General features: G+C 36.8%; 1 protein-coding gene across 2 annotated transcripts in view; it reads left to right on the top strand.

Moving 5' to 3' along the window:
• CCDC181 (coiled-coil domain containing 181) overlaps window positions 1–17,375 on the top strand; it is a 51,337-nt gene extending 33,962 nt beyond the window's left edge. The window contains exons 4-5 of one of the 2 annotated variants that reach the window (XM_004384092.2): window positions 14,890–15,041; window positions 16,731–17,375. In XM_004384092.2, the coding sequence (XP_004384149.1) occupies window positions 14,890–15,041; window positions 16,731–16,893 (315 nt within the window). In that variant the 3' untranslated portion in view covers window positions 16,894–17,375. Of the gene's footprint in view, window positions 1–14,886; window positions 15,042–16,730 lie in introns of both variants that reach the window. The other variant, XM_012557757.1, reaches the window with a different exon arrangement.
• Window positions 17,376–17,812: the final 437 nt, after the last annotated feature.

Here is a 17,812-nt window from a genome sequence, read left to right as displayed (position 1 = left end):
AACTTCCATTACATATATTTTATCACAATAAACTTTTTTTTAAAAAAAAGTAAGAGTGGTATTAATTCTTGTTTAAATGTTTGATGGAATTCACCTGTAAAACCACCTGGGCCTCAAGTTTCCTTTGTGTAGAGGTTTATAGTTATAAATGAAGTTTCTTTAAAAGATGTAGGGCATTCCAGTTTTCTATTTTATCTTGTGTGAATTTTGGTAAATTGTCTTTTTCAAAGAATTTGTCCATTTCATCTAAATTGTCAGAGTTATTGGTGTAATGTTTTAAAGTAATGGTCTCTTATTTTTCTATTTTATGTTTATAGAGTCTGTAGTGACATTCCCTCATTTGTAATATTTGTTAATTTGTACTTTCTTTTTTCTTGATCAATTTTGCTTTTTTTTTCAATGAACAACTTTTGGCTTTGTTAACTTTATTATGTTCATTTTAAAATCTTTTCACAATTTTACCTTTATTATTTTCTTTCATCTAAATACTTTGATTAATTTGCCCATCTTCTAGCCTCTTCAGAAACTTAGATCCTTGATTTCAAATCTTTCTGTTTTTCTCACATAAGCATTTAAAGCCATAATTCTTTTCTGTAAGCATTGATTTCTCTGCATCTCACAATTTAAAAAAAAAAAATTTATTGTGCTTTAGGTGAAAGTTTACAGAGCAAATTAGTTTCTCATTCAAAAATTTATACAGAAATTGCTTCATGACATTGGTTGCAATCCTGCAGTATGCCAGCACTCTCCTCCTTTCCACCCCGGGTTCCCCATTTCCATTTGTCCAGTTTTCCTGCCCTTTCCTGCCTTTGCATCTGCTTTTGACTGAACTAAGAAACACATTCTTCACGTGTGTTATTGTTTGTTTTATACACCTGTCAAATCTTTGGCTGAAAGGTAGATTCAGGAGTAGCTTCATTTCTGAGTTAGCAGCGTGTCCAGGGGCCATAGTCTTAGGGGTCTCTCCAGTCTCTTTCAGACCAGTAAGTCTGGTATTTTTTGTGAATTTGAATTTTGTTCTACATTTTTCTCCCGCTCTGTTCAGGACAGTCTGTTGTGATCCCTGCCAGAGTGGTCGGTGGTAGTAGTTGGGCAACATCTAGTTCTTCTGGGCTCAGGCTGGTGGAGGCTGTGGTTCATGTGGTCCGTTGGTACTTTGGACTAACATTTTCCTTGTGTCTTTGGTTTTCTTCATTCTCCTTTGCTCCAGACAAGAGATGTGTCTTAGATGGCTGCTCGCAAGCTCTTAAAACCCTAAATGCTATTCGCCAAAGTAGGATGTAGAACGTTTTCTTTATAAATTATGTTATGCCAGTTTACCTAGATGTCCCCTGAGACCATGGTCCCCAGCCCTCAGCCCGAGGAACTTGATCCCTCAAGGTGTTTGGATGTATCTAGGAAGCTGCTAAGACTGTGTCCCCTTTGTGCTCTTTTGTATATATGAGTATATATGGTATACATACAAGTATGTATGTAAATATATCTACAGCCTAACCTATATATGTACATGAGTATACTCCTGTACTCCTTCCTTCCCCTATTTAGCACATGTATCTGCTTGTAAGTTATTATTTGTTTTTACTGTTGTTGTAGGGTTGTATATGCTATAGTATTTACTGTGGTTGCCTCTTGTGTGTGTGTGTGTGTTTTCCTCTAAGTGTCTTCCGTTGCCTTGATCAAGTTGTGCTGACTTTTCCTGTATTGTGTATTGTCTTTCCCTTTCCCAAAGTTAACATTTGTCTACTATCTAGTTAGGGATTTTCACTCCCCAACTCTCCTATCCCTTGTAACCATCAAAGATTATTTCTTTCTGTGTGTAAGCCTTTCCTTGAGTTTTTATAATAGTGGTCTCATACAATATTTGTCCTTTTGTGATTGACTTAATTCACTCAGTGTAATGCCCTACAGATTCACCCACGTTGTGAGATGTTTCGCAGATTCATCAAGTTCTTTATCATTACATAGTATTACATCATGTGTATATACCATAATTTGTTTATTCATTCGTCTGTTGATGGGCACTTAGGTTGTTTCCATATTTTTGCTATTGTGGATAATGTTGCAATGAACATGGGTGTGCATATGTCTATTTGTGTGATGGCTCTTATTTATCTAGAATATATTCCTAGGAGTGGGATTGCTGGATAGTATGGTATTTCTACTTCTAGCTTTTTAAGAAAGCTCCATATTGTTTTCCATAGTGGTTGTACCATTTTATATTCCAACCAACAGTGTATGAGAGTTCCAGTCTCCCCACAACCTCACCAGCATTTATTGTTTCCTGAATTATTGATCAGTGCCATTCTTGCAGGGCTGAGATGATATCTCATTGTGGTTTTGATTTGCATCTCTCTAGTGATCATGAGCATTTTTTCATGAATTTGTTGGCTGCCTGAATGTCCTCTTTGGTGAAGTGTCTGTCCATACCTTTGCCCATTTTGTGATTGGGTTGCTTACCTTTTTGTTGTTGAGTTGTTGAAGTTTTCTGTATGTTTTAGGAAGTAAACTTTTATCAGATACATTGTTGCCAAAGATTTTATCCCCAGTTTGTAGGTCTTCTTTTCACTCTCTTGGAAAAGACTTTCGATGAGCATCAGTGTTTAATTTTTAGGAGGTCCCAGTTACCTAGTTTGTCTCCTGGAGTTTGTCTGTTTTTAGTTATGCTTGATATTCTGTTTATGCCATAAATAAGTGCCCCTAGCATTGTCCCTGTGTTTTCTTTCATGAACTTTATAGTTTTAGATTTTACATTTAGGTCATTGATTCATTTTGAGTTAGTCTTTGTGTATGGGATGAGGAATAGATCCTGTTTCATTTTCTGCAAATGGATATCCAGTTTTGCCTGCACCATTTGTTTAAGAGACTATTTCTTCCCCATTTAATGGAATTCGACCCTTTGTCAAAGATTAGGTGTCCATAGGAGGATGGATTTATTTCTGAGTTTTCAGTTCTGTTCCACTGGTCTAAGTGTCTGTCATACCAGTACCAGGTTGTTTTGACTACCGTGTTTGTAGAGTAGGTTCTGAGATCACGTAGTATGAGGCCTCCTACTTTATTCCTTTTCTTCAATACTGCTTTGCTTATCTGGGGCTCTTTCCTTTCCATATAAAGTTGATGATTAGTTTTTCCATCTCATTAAAGAATGTTGAAATTTGGATGGGGATTACATTGTATCTATAGATTGCTTTGGATACTATGGACATTTTCACAATATTGAGTCTTCCTATCCATGAGCATGTATGTTTTTCCATTGATGAAGGTGTCTTTTGGTTGCTTGCAGTAGTGTTTGTAGTTTTCTTTGTTTAAGTCTTTCACATCCTGTCTTAGTAACCTAGTGCTGCTATAACAGAAATACCACAAGTGAATGGCTTTAACAAAGAGAAATTTATTTCCTCACAGTAAAGTAGGCTAGAGGTCTAAATTCAGGGCATCATCTCTAGGGGAAGGCTTTCTCTCTCTGTCGGCTCTGGAAGAAGGTCCTTCTCATCAATCTTCCTCTGGGCTCGGAGCTTCTCAGTGCAGGGACCCTGGGTCCAAAGGATGCACTTTGCTCCTGGAACTACTTTCTTGGTGGTATGAGATCCCCCTGTCTCTCTACTCGCTTCTCTCTTTTGTATCTCAAAAGAGACATAGCTCATTAACATAACTGCCACCTATCCCACCTCATTAACATCATAGAGGTAGGATTTACCTCAGAGGACATAATGGTGGACAATCACACAGTATTGGGAATCATGGCCTGGCCAAATTGATACACTTTTTTGGGGAACACAATTCAATCCATGACACATCCCTAGTTAGGTTTATTCCTAAGTATTTTATCTTTTGTGGGGCCATTATAAATGGTAATGTTTTCCTGATTTCCTTTTCAGAGTTCTTTTTGTTCGTGTAGAGGAATCTGACTGATTTTTGTATGTTGATCTTGTACCCTGCCACTTTGCTGAATCCTTCTATTAATTCCAGTAGCTTTCTTGTGGATTCTCTGGGATTTCCTATGTATAGGATAATATCATCTGCCAGTGGGGATAGTTTTACTTCTTCCTTACCCATTCTGATGCCCTATATTTTCCTTTTTTGCATTACTGCTCTGGCCAGGACTTCCAGTACAATGCTGAATAAGAGTGGTGTTAAAGGATGTCCTTGTCTTGTTCCCGTTCTCAGGGGGAATGCTTTCAGTCTCTCTCCATTGAGTATAATGCTGGCTGTTAGTTTTGTGTGTATGCTGTTAATTATATTGAGAAATTTCCCCTCTATTCCTATTTTGGTCAGAGTTTTTATCAGGAATGGATGTTGGCTTTTTAAAATGCCTTTTGTGCATTGATTGAGATGATCATGTGACTCTTTTCCTATGTTTTGTTTATGTGGTGGATTACATTGATTGATTTTCTAATGTTAACCATCCTTGCATACCTGGTATGAATCCCACTTGGTAATAATGTATTATTATCATTATTATTTTTGTATACTGTTGGATTCTATTGGCTAGAATTTTGTTGGGAATTTTTATGTCAGTGTTCACAAGGGATACTAGTCTATAATTTTCTTTTTTTAGTGGTGTCTTTGCCTGGTTTTGGTATGAGGGTTATGCTGGCTTCGTAGAATAAATTTGGGAGTATTCCTTCCTTTTCTATATTCTGGAATACTTTGAGTAGTATTGGTGTCAGTTAGTGATAGTTAGAATTCTCGTGAAACTGTCTGGGCCAGGGCTTTATTTTGTTGTTGTTGGTAGTTTTTTTTATGACTTCTTTAATTTCTTCTTTTGTTATGGGTCTCTTCAGATTTTCTACCTTAGTTTAGATAAGTAGTGTGTTTCTAGGGATTTGTCCATTTCCTCTAGGTTTTCAAATTTATTGGAGTATAACTTTTCATAGTATTCTGTTACGATCCTTACAGTTTCAGCTGGTTCTTTTGTGTTGTCATCCATCTCATTTCTTATTTGAGTTATTTGTATCTTCTCCTTTTTTTCTTTTGTCAGTTTGCCCAGTGGTTTGTCGATTTTATTGGTCCTTTCAAAGAATCAGCTTCTAGTCTTGTTGATTGTTTTTCTGTTTCATCTATTTCTGCTTTAATCTTTATTATATCCTTTTTCTGACAGCTATTGGTTTCTTTTGGTGCTTTTTTCCTATTTATTCAAATTGTAGGTTTAAGATATTAATTTTGGCCCTTTTTGATGTATGCATTTATTGCTGTTAGGGTTTCTTTTATGTCTTTTGGAGCTCTGACATTGGGTGCATAGATATTATGGTTATGTCCTCTTGGTGGATTCATCACTTAATCATTATATAATGTCCTTCCTTGTCTGTTATGATGGAGTTTGATTTAAAGTCTGTTTTATCAGAGATTAATATTGCCACTCCTGCTGTTTTTTGATTACATTTGTTTGATATGTTTATTTTTTTCCATTCTTTGATTTTTAACTTCTTTATGTGTTTATGTCTAAGGTATGTCTCTCGTAGGCAACATACTGATGGGTCTTGTTTTTTAATTCATTCTGCCACTGTCTGTCTCTTGATTGTACATTTAACCTGTTTACATTCAGTTTGATTATCTTTAGATATGAATTTACTGTGTCATTTTGTTATGCTTTTTTTTTTTGGTGTTGACAGTTTCTTTGCTTAATTTTCTGTGCTGAGTTATTTTTGTTCATGGGTTGTCTTTTCATTTCCCTCATTTTTATTGATTTTGTGTTTACTGAGTCTTTTTAAATTTCTTCTTCTTTATTTTGATGGATAGGTTTGTTAATTTTCTTTGTGGTTACTGTGAGGTTTACCTTTATCATCCTGTGTTTACATCAGTCTGTTATTTTTAGATATTGCCTTGGCTTCTTCTCTGTATGGAAGTTCTGTAACTACACTATTTGTTCTCCCTTTTTGTTTTGAAGTCATCAATTTCAGATTGACATCTCTGGTTCCCTCTTTTTAGTTCTGTAGTTTTATTTTACTTTTGAGATTTCTGTATCTGGGTTGGCATCTTGGCGACACTATCATGTGGCTTAGCTCAGGTTGTTATTTACTGTCGTTGATTCTCTATCCAAAGGACTCCCTTTAATATTTCTTGCAAGAATGGTCTGGTTTTTACAAATTCCCTTTATTTCTGTATATCTGGAAATGTCCTAATTTCACCATCATATTTGAGTGACAGTTTTGTTGGGTATATGACTCTGTTGGCCATTCTTTTCTTTCGGGGTTTTATATATGTCATCCCATTGCCTTCTTGACGGCATGGTTTCTGCTGAAAAATCAGAGCTTAGTTTTATTGGAGTCCCTTTGTAGGTGATGTTTTGTTTTTCCTGAGCTGTTCTCAGAATTCTTTCTTTACCTTTGGACTTGGAAAATTTGATTATAATACATTTTGGTGAATTTTTAGGGGGCATATCCTGCATGGGGACCCTGGTGGTGCAGTGGTTAAGTTTTTGGCTGCTAACCAAAAGGTCTGCAGTTTGAATCCAGCAGCCACTCCTTGGAAACCATATAGGGCAGTTCTACTTTGTCCTGTAGGGTTGCTATGGGTCAGAATCAACTCGATGACAATTATTTTTTTTTTTTAATCCTGTATGGGGTTCATTGGGCCTCTTAGATGGAAAGCTTATCATCTTTCATGATATTGGGGAAGTTTTCTTTGAGCAAATCTTCAAAAATTCTCTATGTGCTTTTTTTTTCCTGTCTCCTCCTGTTCTGGGGTGCCCATCATACATAAATTATTCCTTGTCATGGTGTCCCACGTAACTCTTAGGCTTTATTTATTTTTTTTGTGTTCTTTTTATGATTGTTCCTCAAATAAATTGGTATCCAGGGATTTGTCTTCTGTTTTGCAAATTCTTTCTTCCATTGTTTCAATTCTACTTCTGTGTCCATCCATTGAGTTATCTATTTCTTTTTTTTATTGTACTTTAGGTGAAAGTTTACAGAACAAACTAGCTTCTCATTAAACAATTAGTATACATATTGTTTTATGACATTAGTTAACAACGCCACGACATGTCAACACTCTCCCTTCTTGACCTTGGCTTCCCTATTACCAGCTTTCCTGTCCCCTCCTGCCTTCTAGTCCTTGCCCCTGGGCTAGTGTGCCACTTTAGTCTCGTTTTGTTTTATAGGTCTGTCTAATCTTTGGCTGAAGAGTGAATCTCAGGAGTGACTTTTTTACTGAGCTAAAAGGATGTCCAGGGGCCATACTCTTAGCATTTCTCCCGTCTCTGTCAGGCCAGTAAGTCTAGTCTTTTTTGTGAGTTAGCATTTTGTCCTACATTTTTCTCCAGCTCTGTCCAGGACCCTCTATTGTGATTGCTGTCAGAACAGTCAGTGGTTGTAGCTGGGCACCATCTAGTTGTACTGGACTCAGTCTGATGGAGGCCGTGGTAGTTGTGGTCCATTAGCTGAGTTATCTATTTCTTATATTTTATTGTTAATCTTCTGGATTTTTAGTTGCTGTTTTTATATGATTTCTAATTGCCTTTGTCATTTTGTTCATGTATTGTTTTCCTGAATTCTAGGGTTTTATCTGTGTTTTCTTTCATCTCTTTGAGGATCCTATAAGTAGACTTTTTGAATTCTTCATCAGGCAGTTACATTACCATCTTATCCTCAGGAATTTTCTGCCCCTTTATTTTGATCATTTGGTTGAGCCATCTTGTCTTGTTTCTTCGTATGATTTAATATTGTCTGCTGTCTCCGAGACATTAAGGGGTTATTTTGTTTATTTATGATTTTTTTGTTTTGTTTTTTCAGTGGGAGCGAGTCACGTGTGCTTTGGTAATTGTCTGGAGGCACAGGGGCGCTATCTGGTGGTATGGCAATGCTCACAGTCACTCACCAAGTGTGTGGGCGATGGGCAAGGAGCAAGGCCAGCATCGGGTGGGGGGCGCTGAGGTGCGCCCTCTGTCAGGAGGGCAGAGTGGTCACCTGCGAGGCACACAGGTGCTCTTCCTCATGGGAGAGGGGTAGAGAAGTTGGCCAGGGGGCCCACAGGCGCTCTCTCTGATAGTGGGGGTGGTGGGCAACTGGGGTTTCCGCAGGCACTCTTTCTTGTGGCAGAGGGGCAGGGCGGGCAGCCAGGGGGAGCACAGGCACTCTCTATGGCAGAGGAGGTGCAGGGCGGTCAGTCAGGGTGTGCGCAGACACTCTTTCTGATGGGAGAGGTGCAGGTTGCTTAGCCGGGGGTCGTGCAGGTGCTCTCCGATGTGGGGTGGGGTGAGATGGATTCCTGGGGGTCTTGCAGGTGCTCTCTCTGATGGGAGAGGGTGGTTGGGGAGGCCAGGGGTTGTGCAGGCGTTCTCCTGGACCACAGCAGGTGGGTGGCCGAGGGTCATGCAGGCACTCCCTCCAGTGGGGGAGGGGTGGAGCAGACAGCTGGGGAGTCGGGGAGAGAGAAAAAAGGAAACAAAAAAGGGGGCTTGTCTATTGCTTCATACTTGCCACCTACCCTACCAGTTAGATACCATCACTAGAAAGTTGCCCTGTTTCTGGGCCGTGGCTCCCTCCGTGCTCTGTGTATGCTGGTATCCCTGAAGTTCCTGTCTTCCTTCCTGTACTTTCCCTCATTACCTCCAGTTCATGTCCTGGTTTTGTCTCAAAATGACCCTGCTGTGCCAGGCTGTTTGGCAGGGCACCTCTACTCCATATCTCTCCCTGTTTGCTACTATTGCTCAATTTCCTTTTTCCAGTCAGTATTTGATAAAATTCTATATCCTTTCATTTGATGCTAGGGTTCCAGGTTGTCATTTGTATTTGTTTCACTTTGTTTCTCATGTTTTTGCTGTAGAGGGACAGTGTGGTGCATCTGACTAGGCTGCCATCTTGAATAAACTCTCTATCTCATAAATTTTTTATGGTGTGTTTTAATTTTCTTTAAGTTCAAAATATTTTCTACTTTTCCCAATAATTTCTTTTTTGACCCATAGGTTATTCAGAAATGTGTTGTTTAATTTTAAAATATTTGGGAATTTTCAAGACACCTTTTTATTGTCAATTTCTAATTTAATTCAGTTGTGCTCAGACAACATATTCTGTAATATTTTAGTTTTTTGAAATTTATTGAGACATTTTATGGCCCAGCATATTGTATATCAAGATGCACTTTCCGTGGGCACTTGTATACATTGTATATTCTGCATTTGGATATAGTCTTGTATTAATGTAAGTATGGTCAAGTTGGTTGATAATGTTAAAATCTTGTATATCATTATTGTTTTTTCTCTATTCTTTAAATTACTGAGAAAGTGGTATTAAAACTTCCAACTGTCATTTTGCACTTGTCTACTTATCTTTTAGTTCTGTTGGGTTTTGTTTTGTGTAATTAAAATGTTGTGCATATACATTTAGGGTTTTATGTCTTCTGGTTGAATGACCTGTTCACTTTATGAAATGTCCGTATTTTTCTCTGATGCTCCTTATCCTGAATTCTACTTTGTTTGATAATAAGGAAGCCACACCAACTTTCTTATGTTTACTATTTACATGGTATGTCTTTTTCATATTTTACTTTCAACTTAACTGTGTCTATATTTAAAGAGTGACTTGCAGACAGCATATATTTGGAGCTTGCTTTTTTTTTCTAATCAAGTCTGACAGCATCTACCTTTTAATTATAGTCTATTTGTATTGAATTGTAATTCTTTATATTGATAGGTGTTAAGCTACCATCTTGATATTTGCCTTCCATTTGTTCCAATTCTTTTTAGGTCCTTTATTCATCCTTTTCTGCCTTCTTGTGCATTAATCAGGTATTTTTTACTATTCATTTTTATTTTTAGCTATGTGTCTTAGCACTATTTTTTAAAATTATTGCTCTAGGAATTACAATATGTATCCTCACTTATCAGGAATATATCATTTTGAAGGATTTTTTTTTTTTTACTGAATACAGAATTCGGGGCTGACTGTTTTTTTTCCCCATTCAGTACTTCAAAGATACTGTTCAATTGTTTTATGGCCTCCATTATTTTTGGAGGGTTGTTGTTGTTAGTTGCCATCTACATGTGGTGATCCCTTGTGTGCAGAATAGAACTTTTCCATAGAATTTTCAAGGCTGTGACAGATTGGAAGCAGATTGCCAGGCCTGTCTTCTGAGGTGCCTCTGGGTGGGTTCATACTACCAACCTTTCAGCGAGTAGCTGGGCATTTAACCATTTACAACACCCAGGGACTCCTCTCCATTGTTTCTGATTACTGTATTTTTACACAAATAATGTGTGCCTTCTAAGTTTGTTTGACAACCACTTCCTCTCCCTGCGAGGTATTTTCTTAAGCATCACTATGCCAATTTTTTTATACGTTGCTATAAAAAATTAGCATAGTGTGCTTACAAGAATACCTTGTGTGGGGAGAGAGTGGTTGGTAAACAAACGTAGAAGGCATGCATTATTTGAATAAAAATATGATAAAACATGTTCCCTTGTATGTAATGTGTATTTCTTCTGTAGCTATTTTTCTGCCTTTCGTTTTCAGCAGTTGATTTTGTGCTTAGGTGTGATTTTATTTAAATTTACCTTACTTGGGGTTTGTTGAGTTTCTTGGATCTGTAGGTTGAAGTTTTTCACCAAATTTTGGAAATTTGGGGCCATTATTTCTTCAGATATTTTTTTCTCGTCATTTTCTTTCTCCTATCCTCTTGGAAATCCAGTTTTATGTATGCAGTTACTATTATAGCACATATTACTAAGGTTCTGTTTATTAATATTTTTTGTTGTTCAGTTTGCTTTATTTCTATTAATCTGTCTTCAGGCACTGACACTTTCTTCTGTACTGTCCATTCTACTCATAAGTCTATTCAGGGTATTTAAGTTTTTTGGGTATTTTTAATTTCTGTGTCTTTGCTGGGATTCTCTATCTGTTCTTTCATTTTGTTCATGTTTTCCTTTAAATCCTTGACCATATTAGACCTGTTTTAAAGTCCTTGTCTGTAAATTTCAATATCTATTTCATCTCGGGCTCCACTTTTATTGATTTCTTTTTTCTCTAGATTATGTCACAATTTCCTGTTTCTTTGTATGTCTAGTGATTTTTTATTTTGTAATGGACTCTGAGGAACCCTGGTCGTGCAGTGGTTAAGAGCTATGGTTGCTAACCAAAAGGTCAGCGGTTCAAATCCACCAGCCACTCCTTGGAAACCCTGGGGGGCAATTCTGCTTTGTCCTATAGGGTCGCTATGAGTCAGAATCGACTCAGTGGCAACAGGTTTAGTTAATGGACTCTGGGGATGCCAAGTTGTAAGGAGTCTCGATTATATTGTTTTCGTTTAGAGGCTATTGAGTTTTGTTCTGGTAAGGCAGTTAAATTAGTATTGGATTCTCTTGATCCTGTGAAGCTTTGTTAGGATGGATCTATTTTGGTTTTGTACTTGGTCCTAGGGCATGGCCCTTTTTCTAGGATGTGATCCTTCCAAAGCATGGGCCCTCTAGGGCCTTAATTAGATGCCTGAGGTGCTCAGTGAGGTATCCTCACTTTGGTTGGGCTTGAATTCCAATGTCCCTGAAACTGCATACCTCCGCTATCTTCATCAGTTGCAGATCCACTGCAGCTGCTCTTTGCTAGACCTCGTAGAATCTCACTCTGAGCATATGCATCCTAGTCTTTGCCAAGACCCGAAGGAAACCTTCACACAGACTTCTGGAGCCTCCCCCTGGGTGGCGTCTTCTTTCCAGTACCCTTGCCTGCAAATTCAGCCATGCAGCAGCCCCAAACTCCTATCTCTTTCATCTGCTCTCTACCAAAATTACACCTTCCTGACTCATGATCAGTAAAGTGCTCCTAAGCAAAGAGCCAGGATGAATGTGGGACTTATACCATGTATTTTCTTTCTCTCAAGGATCAGAGTCCTACAATGCCTGTTGGTATATATTTTGTTCAGCTTTATTTAGGAGCCCTGGTGGCATAGTGGTTGAGAGTTCAGCTGCTAACCAAAAGGTCTGCAGTTCAAATTCACCAGCTGCTCCTTGGAAACACTGTGGGGTAGTTCTACTCTGTCTTACAGGGTCACTATGAGTTGGAATCAACTCAACGGCAACGGGTTTAGTTATTTAGGGCAGGAGGTGAATGCTGAAGTCTGGAGGAGGTGAATACTCCATCATGGGTGAATGCTGAAGTCTCCCAAATCAAAGTCCTTTATTCTTAATCAGAAAATTTAATCCATTAATAATTATTTTTATAATTTATATTTGATCTTTGTAACACATTTTGTTTTTGATGCTTGCTTATAATTTCTATTCTGGTTCCCCCCCACTATGGAGAGTTATTTACTATTTTCTTATGCAGTGACTTGGATGATAGATTTTTAATTCTGCTTTAATTTACCTTAGATTTTTACAATATATTCTTGAATCTTTATTAAATGAAATATAAAAGAAAAATGATATTCTTCTTTGAAGAAAATGAGGGATTTGGGATTTATATGCCTCTTTCTCCAATTTTTGTTAACCTGAGGTTATCATTAACATCATTCTTAATTAAAACTTTTAAACACAGTATATCCCTTGCATGCAACATTTTCGTAAAAAGTATTTGATGTATTTTTGAATACATCAAAACGATGGATACATCAAAAATAAGTAAATGCTCTCTGATTGTAGTATCATTATGATTGAAATGGAACATCTATGAGCTGTTTGAATTTTCTTTTCATAGAAATATACTTTGCCAACTTTTCTACTGGGAATGTTCTTTTTTTACATATATATATAGGAACTCTTTATGCATTAAGAAAACTAATTTTTGAGAAATCAGCTGCCTTTTTTCCTGTTTATTTATTTTTTGAATGCACAAATATTTGATTTTATGTGGTTAATTTTATAAAACCATAAAAACAAAACATGGAATAATTAAAATATAATCATTAAAGCATGACACAAAACCCCACATTCAATCTATGAGCAAATTTTGTTGGTTCTGCCTTCAAAGAATATCCAGAACCTCACTATCCTAACCCGAGCCACCAATATCTGTTGCCAGAACTATTGCAGAATCCTAATAACTGGTCTACCCCTTCTCCCAGATTGCCTCCCCATCCCCCATCTATTTTTCCACTTAGTAGCCAGAGAAATCCTTCTAAAATGTAGAATAGAAATCTGCAGTGGCTTCTCAACTCAGAATAAAATCCAAAGCTCCTACTATGGCTTATAAGGTTGTACATTATCTGATTGCTGTTCCTTTCTGACTTCATCTCCTACCACTCTGTACTCACTTTGATACAGTTTCACTGACTTTTTTATATTTATTGAACATACTAAACTTAATCCCTTCTCAGAGCTTTTGCTGTTACTGTTATACTGCTTGAAATACTTTCTCCAAATATTCTATAACTTGTTCCTTCACTTTCTATCTAAATACTATCCTTTCTCCTGATCTCCCCCTTTACTCTCTCCTTACCATGCTTTTCTTTCGAATCTGATGTATCTGTCAATCAATCATCTGTTTATTGTCTCCTGGTCTAGAACAGTGCTATCCAATAGAAGTTTCTGTGAGTATGGAAATGTTCTATCTGTGCTGTTCAGTACAGTAGCTACCAACCACATGTGGCTATTAAGCACTTGAAATGTAGCTAGTGTGGCTGAGGTACAAAACTTTACATTTTATTTATGTTGAATAACCACTATGTGGCTATGGCTACTTTATTGGACAATACAGGTATAGAATGTATGACAAAAGGAACTTTGTTTTTGTTCATTGTTGCAACCCAGTCCCTATGTGCCTGGTATGTAATAGATACTCAGTAAATATCTGTTGAATGAATGAATGAACAGGGATACCTGTCAATCCCATTTGTCCCTGAAGCCTTGACTCTTGATCTCCACTCCAGATTAAGTACTTTTCAGTTATCTCTGGCCATCCCCAGACTTCCAGGTGTTCAGCATGATTCTTTAGGTCTGTGGCTTCTTGTCCCCCAGCATTGTACATCAGAGATCCCAAGTTACATAAATTTTATGTCAGACTGGCATACTTGGCAGTGTAGGTCATAGATAAAGGAAGATACAAGATGTAGGAGAAGGTCTTCTCTATCAAAAAGCTCATATTTGGGTGAAGTGTTAAACGAGTGTAGCCTTTCCTTTTGTGTTGTAGCCAGGCATCTGCATAATAAGTCATATTTTCCCCAAGGCTCAAGAGCCCCAAATCGGTCTCTGTGCTCTTCATTATTCCCCCAAATAAGAGTTCTTTCAACTTCTGAAAATTCCCTAAAGATAGTATCCATCATGAAATTCGAGGAACCATGCAATAAGCTACTCCTACTAGCTTTTTCTTATGAAAAAATCTTTAGGTTGTTACCTTTATGAGAAAATTCTTAAGGCTGAAAATTCTTATGATTACTCTCCGTAAGGGTAATTACAGTTTTGAGAAGGGCTTAGCAGTTAAGTAGCTTCTGACAGATACTCTTAAAACTTAAAAACAATGGTGGAATTTAAAGGAATGAATAACTAATGCAAATGTTATATGGTTGATCTTCAAATTGTATTTCATGGAGCTCCTTCAGGAACCCCTACAAAGGCCTCAGCTCCACTCCTAACTCATACCCTCCCCTCAATTGTTCTTCAACCCTTTATTTTATATGTTTGCACCATTATACAAAATTATTTCATTTGAAAACAAGATTTAACTTTGAAAAGCGTGAAAAATCACTGCTTTAGACATTTTATATATATCATTTACCTCAATAAAACTTTTGAAAGGAGCCAGATGGCAGTGAATTCAGTGTAGAATTTTTTGACAGAAGGGTAACCCATGTTGCTGATTTAAGGTGATGTATTTGGTTTGGATCCTAGTTATGCAGATGATGAGGTTTGCATTATTATAAAAAATTCATCAGTGGAACATGTATCCTTGTAGTGTTCCAGTAGGCAGGGCCTCAAAAAGTAGTTTTGGTTTATTTAAATTAAACAAAGCTTGTTTTTCTAATCAGCAGGAAAACAGAGATCCACATCAGGCTTTTCGGTTATGGCTTAAAAAAAAACATGAAGAGCAGATGAAAGAAAGAAAGACAGAAGAACTAAGAAGGCAAGAAGAATGCTTATTCTTCCTTAAAGGAACAGAAGGCCGTGAAAGGGCCTTTAAACAGTAAGTTGTAAAGGTGGGATATTTTTCCCTCTTCCTCATAGTCATTTCATAATCAATAAAGTTTGAAAACAAACAAACAAAATATTGTCTCTCTTACCGTGTGTACCTCTTCAGTTTTAAATCCAGGCTTATTTAAATGTGTGAGATAATTCTTTAACTCCATAGTTTGCATATGTATACCATTCTTTCTTCAAGATAATTTTCAATATCAAAATTATTTCTTATGACACCACTGTGGATAGCCTTTGATAGCCTAGCATTTATTTATCTGTTAAATGTTTTTATTTATTTGTTTAAATGTCTCTCCGTAAAGTAGGCAGGCAGGCTTAGGAGGAAAATCCATGTAGACTAAGTAAAAACAAAACAAAACAACAACAGCAAAGTGATTTAGGGGCTTATTTAGGTGTAGTTTAAAGCAAACCTATCTCTTTTCGGTTATCTGGTTAAGACTCGACTAATTCTGAGAATACAGACTTGGCTACATAATTTTTCCAGAAAGCCATGGGGGAGTATGGTGGGGTGGGAAGAGCAGATATTGAGTACAGTTGTTGGAGGTTCATCTCTTTCTTTCCCTTTGTTTCTTTTTTTGTCTCTATTACTTTTTCTTTTCCTTTCTTAACCCTTTATTATAACAGGAGCAGTAAATGTGCATTCTGAAAAAGGAGGGGAAAAAGTCATGTTTTCATCACCCAGAAATCATTACTGTTAGCACCATAGTGTATATCTTCTCGATATTCCTCTGTACACACATCTATAATTTTAAAATCTAAGTTGAGATCATACTGTAAATACCATCTGCAGTGTGCTTATTTTTATTATTGACCTCATCTAATATCCAGCCCATTTCTGTTTTTTCCCGATTGTCCCCTAAGTGACTTACAGTTAATTTGTCTAAACTACTCTCCAATTCAGGACTACACAACACCAGGTTATGATATTCCTTATGCCTCTTTTATTCTGACATAGTCATTCAGTTGTTTAGGTTTATTTCTGAAATAATTGTTCTCTAACTCTAGCTACACACATGGACACACACACAGCACATACCCCATATACACTTATATACTAGATATATGTGTGTAAACAGTTATTTTCAATGTTATTTTACCTAAGCAAGCTTTATAGACTTGAATTTCTTAGAATGTAGACACTTTCCTGTCACTTCTTTTGATGCTTTTACACTTAGGCTTTTTTTTTCCATTTTAAGGAAGAACTATTTTATGCACCAAAAAGCATGAGCCCTACAATATCCCTAACAAGAAGACCAAGGCAGCATTTCTGCATGTTGGTATTCTTAAACTGGTTAAGTAATATTTTAGAATACAGCTAGTTGCAAAGAATATGTTACATGGAATTTATAATTTACATATTGGCGTAGAAAAACATTTTTAAAAAGGGTAGGCCTAATACATATATAAAAATTGTATTTATTACTGAAAAGCTAGTTAAGTTGGCATTTTCCTCATAAGACAAATTTATCTTCAAACATCAAATTTACTTTGATCCCAAGTGTAGCTATGCTTTCTTGCGTGAGCCTGGGGTATGAGCCTAAAAATATTTAGTTAATATTTTAATAATTTGTGTTGTGACTATAACATTTCAATGTAAAGAAATGTCAACTTTCTTTAATTGCTTATAGAGTGTATTTGGGTTGATAGTAACCAAATCTGATAACGCCTCTCTCTACAGATGGCTAAGAAGGAAACGCATAGAGAAACTGGCAGAGCAACAAGCTGTCAAAGAGAGAAGTAGACAGCTCCGACTAGAAGCAAAGCGTTCTAAACAACTACAGAACCACCTATATAGTATGTCAGAAGCCAAATCTTTTCGTTTTACTGATCATTACAACTGAAGGTATCTATTAAATACTTCATTTGGCAGCTGCTGTCCCTCAAAACATTGGATATCATTTCTTATGGCTTGTGTGCTTTGGTCATACTTTAAATTATGGAAGTGGTATTTACCTTTTGGTGATGTTAACAATGAATTTATCTTTTTTATTTAAATACTAGAACAAAATAAATTTTTTCTTTTGTGATGTTGTAATGTGTTGTGCCATCTCTTAAGTCTATTCAACAAATTGAACAACAAATGAACTCTACACTGCTTTGCTGCTCAATTATTTTATTAACATTTCTAGCTGAGAAGAACACAAGGAAGGTATAGATTTCTATCCCATAGTTTCTAGTAATAATTCATAGATTCTATCCATTTTTTAAAAATTGCAACAGAGTATTTCATAAAGCAGGAGGAGGAACTTTTTAAACAAGCCTAACGCAAAACCTTACACAAAGTTCTACCTAACGTCAAATTTTGAATTTGAGTAGTTCTAGCAAGCTAAGTGATAAGGAAGGCCTACTTCCACTTGTTTTTTCACACACACACACACACACACACACACACACACAAATGGTAGTAACAATAATGCATAATACTATTTTAGGTACGTTACAAAATTATCCAGCCTTTATAGAGGGTTTACCACCACTCTTAGTTTGTCATACTCTGGTGGCTTGTGTGTTGCTGTGATGCTGGAAGCTATGCCACTGGTATTTCAAATACCAGCAGGGTCACCGATGGTGGACAGATTTTAGTGGGGCTTCCAGACTAACAGACTAGGAAGAAGGACCTGGTGATCTATTTCTAGAAAAACTGGCCAGTGAAAACCTTATGAAAGGCAACAGAACATTGTCTGATATAATGCCGGAAGATGAGCCCCTCAGGTTGGAAGGAACTCAAAATACAACTAGGGAAGAGCTACCTCCTCAAAG

The sequence above is a fragment of the Trichechus manatus genome, unplaced genomic scaffold, assembly GCF_000243295.1.
Source record: "Trichechus manatus latirostris isolate Lorelei unplaced genomic scaffold, TriManLat1.0 scaffold00117, whole genome shotgun sequence".
In the NCBI taxonomy this organism is placed as follows: Eukaryota; Metazoa; Chordata; class Mammalia; order Sirenia; family Trichechidae; genus Trichechus; species Trichechus manatus.
This window is presented reverse-complemented; position numbering and strand designations above follow the sequence as displayed.